Here is a 6,000-nt window from a genome sequence, read left to right as displayed (position 1 = left end):
CAAAGTGTAAAAAATATAGCAAACAACAAAAACAATTTTCATCTCAAGATAATTAGATTTAGTCGATGCCCTTGAGCCTCTAGATACAAAACTGCTTTGGCGTTGAAAGAAGAAATGAATATAGCGGCGGAGAACGAGCGAGCCATTTTGTACTTGTTTGGTTTGCACGAAAAAAGAAAACTAAATGAAATCTTGATGATACTGAAGAATCAAGAGAAAATATGTGAATCGGGCTCAATCACATTCTCTATGGTCATCTTCTCCTTCAATCTTACATCATCAACCCTAAAAAAATCACAAAATTTAATTTAATGCCTGCCAAACTAAATCAAAATTCTTAATTCGAATTTCAATCTCGAAATCTATATCAGAGATTTTGCAAAACAGAATAAGAGTGTTGTCAAAGATGAATCAACTACTTCTCATAAACTTCCTCTCAGGATGAGTTTTTTTTTTTCAACCACGTCTCATAGGATGAGTTTTCTAAATTTTACGATGTGATACATGGGATTTATTCTCACAATTTATGTAATTAAAGACTTCCATATATAAATTATTTATTGTTCAAGGGTGTTTATGTCCATATACAAATTAATTTTATTTCATTTAATTGATTTTTTTGTTCAAATGGCCTATATCGATATCAATCTAACAGATTAGACTCCTACCCATATAAGATTGAAATAAGGGGTATAGCCAATTATCCCAAAATATAAAGGGTAACATAGACATTTCATTAGAAATTTATAATTTCCGATTTTTGTGTTAAAATAGTTGACAAAGGGTATTTTACGACAAATAGATAAATCAAGAAAAAATAGGTTATGTTATTGGGACATGTCGTGCTGTTTAAGAGTATCTCATATAAGTCGTGTTGGTGGGATCCTTACCCTAGACAAATCCTATTAATAATCCAATTTAGCAAACTGTCAAAATAAAAAAAATAATAATTAAAAAAATTAAAAAGAAAACGATTTAAGAAGAAGTAACGGAAGAGAACTATTTAAAAAAAAAAAAAAAAGAAAAAAGAACAAAGTAAGCAAAAGTGCACAAATACATAAAAAAAACCATTCTCAATTTGCAATTTTGCTAATAAAACTAGATGCTTCTTCGGACTTGTGACTCAAACTCGGGCCCAATATCATGGTCACCCTCAGCCCGTAACTTCTCGAAATAAGTACGGACCTCCTGTGCTATGATCCTCTGCATAATCTTCACCAAACACGTGTTTTCAATCTCAACCGTCGAACTTCCATCGTCAAAGATCCGAATCTCTTCCTTTCTCACCTCTTTCTCACCGTCGGGTGACTCTAGCGCTCTCCCTCCCGGCGGCAAAAGTGTGAGGGTCAGCCCATCACCCGTCGCCATATCCCCTTCCTCTAAAATCAAATCATCACGACCCCCACTGTAACTATTCTGCTCCTGCGACACACGCGAGCACTGCCTCTTCAACGCCGACTCAGACGACCCGCTCCCCGACTCATCCGAACTCCGCCGCATCGCCGCCGCGTCGCCGCCACGAACATTTCGCTTTCTCCTGAGAGTGGAGTTCCAGTGATTCTTAATGGCGTTGTCGGTCCTCCCAGGCAAGAGTCGGGCGATGGTAGCCCATCTGTTCCCGTGTACGGTATGCGCCTGCAAAATCAAGGCGTCCTCCGCCGCCGTGAAGGGGCGGTGCTTCACCGACGGGCTCAGCTGATTGCACCACCGCAGCCGGCAAGATTTGCCGGACCTCCCAGGGATGCCGTTGCTAATAAGGGACCAGTTGCGGGGGCCGTGCTCCTCCACCAGCGCTATTAGTGCAGCGTCTTCTTGTGGGTTCCAAGATCCTTTAATCTTCTCTCCAATTTCCTCCATTTTCTCTCTCTCTCTCTCTCTCTCTCTCTCTCTCTCTCTCTTTCTCTTTCTCTCTCTATAATATATATATAATATATAGAGATATGAAAGAGGAGGGGGTTTTGATGCATGATAATGTTGTAACTGTTTTGAGGGAGGAGTTGTTGGGCATGAGCCTTAAACTGCTCGCACATGACACAAACCATTTCAATTTTGTTGGTTTGTCAGTTTTGTGTGTCACCAATTTTTCTTTTTTAAATATATTAATATTTAATTAATTAAATGAGGAATTGGAAATCTTATTTTATTTAAATATAAAAGAAAGAATGTGATCATATATTATAGCCAGTATTATTATTTAGCAGTAAATAGGAAGTGATATTAATACGTAACGGATTCGGTCAGGAAAATACGAAAGACGTTATGCAAAACGGTTCAGAATACGACCCACAAACTATGGCAGTTAGTTTTTTGTATTTTTCAACTCTTCATCGCAACAACTTCTTCATTGCACACTGCACACCGTACATGTCGGTTATTTTATAATAATAATAATAATAATAATAATAATAATAATAATAATAATAATAATAATAATTGGTTTAACTCGTGGAATAAGAGACCAATTAAATTGATCAATCACGGCTAAATTTAATTGATGGATATAGAATATCTTGGGGTGGGGAGAAATAAATATTAAGATGCTACCAACAAACTACCATTAGGATATAATTATAGGTTCAAATTATGCAGCACACGCCCAAATTTCTTCCCCAATTCGTAACATAATTTGAATTTAAGCCTTTAAGGATAAAAGAAAATAATAAATAAGTGAAAGAAAAACTGTTAATTAGTTGGTAAGAAGATGTTGAAATATAGAGGTAAAATAATTAAATTATAAATGGGTAGTGTTTGGTGAGAGAGTAATGAGTTGTAACACTATAATGTTTGCAGTTAAAGCATGTGGGATGGATGTGTTGCATTCCGCTTTGGCCGTTGCAACTGATACAAGAAGTTGTTTGTGTGCTTTAAAGAGTTAATTGCAAATACCACCCCTGTGAAATCTCTAATTGTCAAATACCCCCCTATCAAAAAACAATTCGCTCATACCCCCCTGTGTAAACAAAGTCAAGGCATTGAGACCCCTGAGAGCAAATCGTGTCTCTCACGCGCTACTGCTGCGATTTCTTCTCAATTTTCGACTGTGAAATATCAAAAATGTCCCCAGCTCATTTTCCTTCCATCTTCTTCATTCTTCATCGTCCCCATTCTTCATCGTCCCCTGCTGCCCACTGCTTCACCTCCGCCGCGAAATGGGGCGCCCCCAATTGGGAGAAGCGAGTGCAAACCTCGGCCCATCCCCACTCCAATTATCCCTCATACTTCAACAACAACATCGCCGGACCCGCCACCATTTTTAGACCTGCAAAAACGCAATACACAACCATCTACAGACCCTTTATCAGAAATCAACAAAATCGAGCAAGCTGCGAGCTTCTACGCCGCCACCAAAAAAATCGGAGCTTGAAGAAGCCCACACAATTGATGGAACGCTGGGCAAGATCAACAAAATAAGAAGCTTCGGCTTGGGGTAAAATGAAAAGGTGTTATTGTTGTGCTTCTCGACCAAGGAATAGCGGGACATGAAAGAACATGTGCCAAATATGGATGGGTGTGGTGGTTCGTGGTGAGCGGCGACGGTGAATGATAAGTATGGTGAAAATTGAGAGGAAAAGTGGGGATTTGGGGCTGCGGCTGGGCATAATTGCAGAAAAATGAATGGGTTTTGGAAAATTGCAATTTAGTCCCCTAAATTAAATTTTAAAAGTTTAACAAAATTCCAATTTAGCCTCTTAAATTAATATAATTTTATGTTATACTACTTAGGGGTACACTTGTCTTTTTACCTTCGGTCAACCATTAAAATGGTAATGGGTGCGGTGAGCTTCGAAAAGTATTACACAAGGTGGTATTTGCGAATTTTTTTTTGACAGGGGGTATTTGAAAATTAGAGATTTCACAGGGGTGGTATTTGCAATTAACCCGTGCTTTAAACCCCAAAATGCAAGAAGTAACTCTAATAACCCAACTACTAACCCCTAATTTAATTTGACTAATTTATTTCCATTGACTTAAGAATTATTATCCCTATCATTCCCATCCGCTCCGTATATCCTTGTCCTCAATAATATAATCTTGATATGTATATAAGATCGTATTGAGAGTTTGTTGGGTTGGATAGTTGGAAATCCTCAAATGGCACATTCTCGATCATATAATATATGCAAATCCCACTCCTCACACTGAAATTTCCTCCATAAATACTGCCCAAAAATCACGCCCCACTAACTTGAGAAAATCTCATCATCAACATACTTCTTCATCACTTATCAAAAAAAAACTTATTCATCAACATCGAGACCCACACCACAATGGCGGTCGAAGTTTTCTGAGTAAATTTGCTGACAACCAAAGCCACTCTTTTGCAATTAAAACCACGAATAAATTGACACTATTAAATATGCTACAAAAACCAATTTTTTTAGACAGCAAGACCACCCAACAATGTAGATCGGTCATTTTGTTGAAAAATACTTTGTTAAATAACATTTACGGAAAGAAAAGTGTATAGAATAAAAATACCATTTTTTTTTTGAAATTATCAAAATCACTCTGTATAAACATGCAAGCCACTCTAGGAATGACAACGATGCGGTTCTGGGTCGGGTTTTCCTAAACTCGAGACCCAACCAGTGAAAAATATATAAAACCCATCCCCGCTCTAACCCTGTTCAGCTTAGACCCAGACCCGCCCCAACCTATACCTGAATTAAATGGTTCTGACCCTCCAAACCCGCTAAACCCGTTAATATTAAAAAAAAAATTATCATTTTTAACTTTTATAATATTTTGCTTCTATATTTTAACAAAATAATATAAAAATTAAAATACAAAATTTTAAAATACTTATACAAGTGATATAAAGTGAATAATAAAATTATATAATTAATGATATTCAAGTTCAAAGGGCAAGACGGCTAGCGATGGTCGACAAGTGATAGATTTTACTTATGAGAAATGAAATTCAAAAAAATAGTGAAATGTTTTTTACGGTTTGAAAATTTGTTATTTACCGTTCATAATAGAAAACCCTTTATCTCTCTAAAACCCCAAAACCTCCAAAAAAACCCAAGAACCCCCAAACATACACCCACGAACGCCTAAGACGGGCGCCCACGGCGTGTAGGAACGCCCGTACGTTCTGGGCGTTCGTACATGCCGTGGGCGCCCGTCTTGAGCGTTCGTGGGTGTATGTGCGAAAAAAAAAATCGTTTTTGCACTGGACGCCCAACTCGGGCGCCCAAATGCAGCTTGCACGCCCAAGTTGGGCGTGCAGTTGGCTGTTGTGCGCCCGAAATGGGCGTGGATCAGCCAACTGCACGCCCAACTTGGGGGTGCACAGCATGAATGAGCGCTCAAGTTGGGCTTTTACGCGTTTTGCCCAGTTTTTTCGATCGAAAAGATGGAATTTTTACCTCGTTATGTCGGGTATCCTGATCTTCATCCGATGAGCTCATTTGTGTTCGTATATCACACCGATAAGAATGATTTTTAATCAAATTCACATCTAAAGCATTTGAGAGGTTTTTTTCTAGAGAGAGAGTGTTTTGGAAGTTTTGAACGGTAAATAGAAATTTTCAAACCGTAAAAAGCAAGTCCCAAAAAATAAAATCGTAAAAAATGGGTAAATGAGAATGAAAACAATGAAAATTGAAAGTTTTATAAATTAAATCATAAATTAATTTATATATATATATATATATATATATATATATATATATATATATATATATATATATATATATATATATATATATATATATTAATTATAAAACATAATATATTTATACGGGTCGGTTCCAATAAGACTCGTTTTCCGATCACCCATTCGGTTCTAGAAACTTAAACCCATTACCCGATCCAAAATAAACTATTTAACTTATCCAAACACCCCCCCCCCCCCCCCCCCCCCCCGATCACCCATTCGTTTTGGCTTGTATATATTAGATTGTGGTGCACTAGAAACTGTATTTTTACTCAAAACGAGTACAAACTAGAGCTTATTCCACGAAATCTAGATGATTATGTTGAATTTGACACCAT

The 6,000-nt window shown here is 37.4% G+C and overlaps 1 protein-coding gene across 1 annotated transcript; it reads right to left on the bottom strand.

Annotated features, from left to right (window-relative positions):
• Positions 1-917: 917 nt before the first annotated feature.
• Positions 918-1,975, bottom strand: LOC105951213 (uncharacterized). The gene has a single exon (XM_012974600.2). The coding sequence runs from the start codon at positions 1,855-1,857 to the stop codon at positions 1,099-1,101; it is 759 nt and encodes a 252-aa protein (XP_012830054.2). The 5' UTR covers positions 1,858-1,975; the 3' UTR covers positions 918-1,098.
• Positions 1,976-6,000: the final 4,025 nt, after the last annotated feature.

Source organism: Erythranthe guttata, chromosome 6 (genome assembly GCF_056151865.1).
Source record: "Erythranthe guttata isolate IM_541 chromosome 6, IM_541, whole genome shotgun sequence".
Lineage (NCBI taxonomy): Eukaryota > Viridiplantae > Streptophyta > Magnoliopsida > Lamiales > Phrymaceae > Erythranthe > Erythranthe guttata.
The sequence above is the reverse complement of the archived record's forward strand: the minus strand, read 5'-3'. Positions and strand labels throughout refer to the sequence as shown.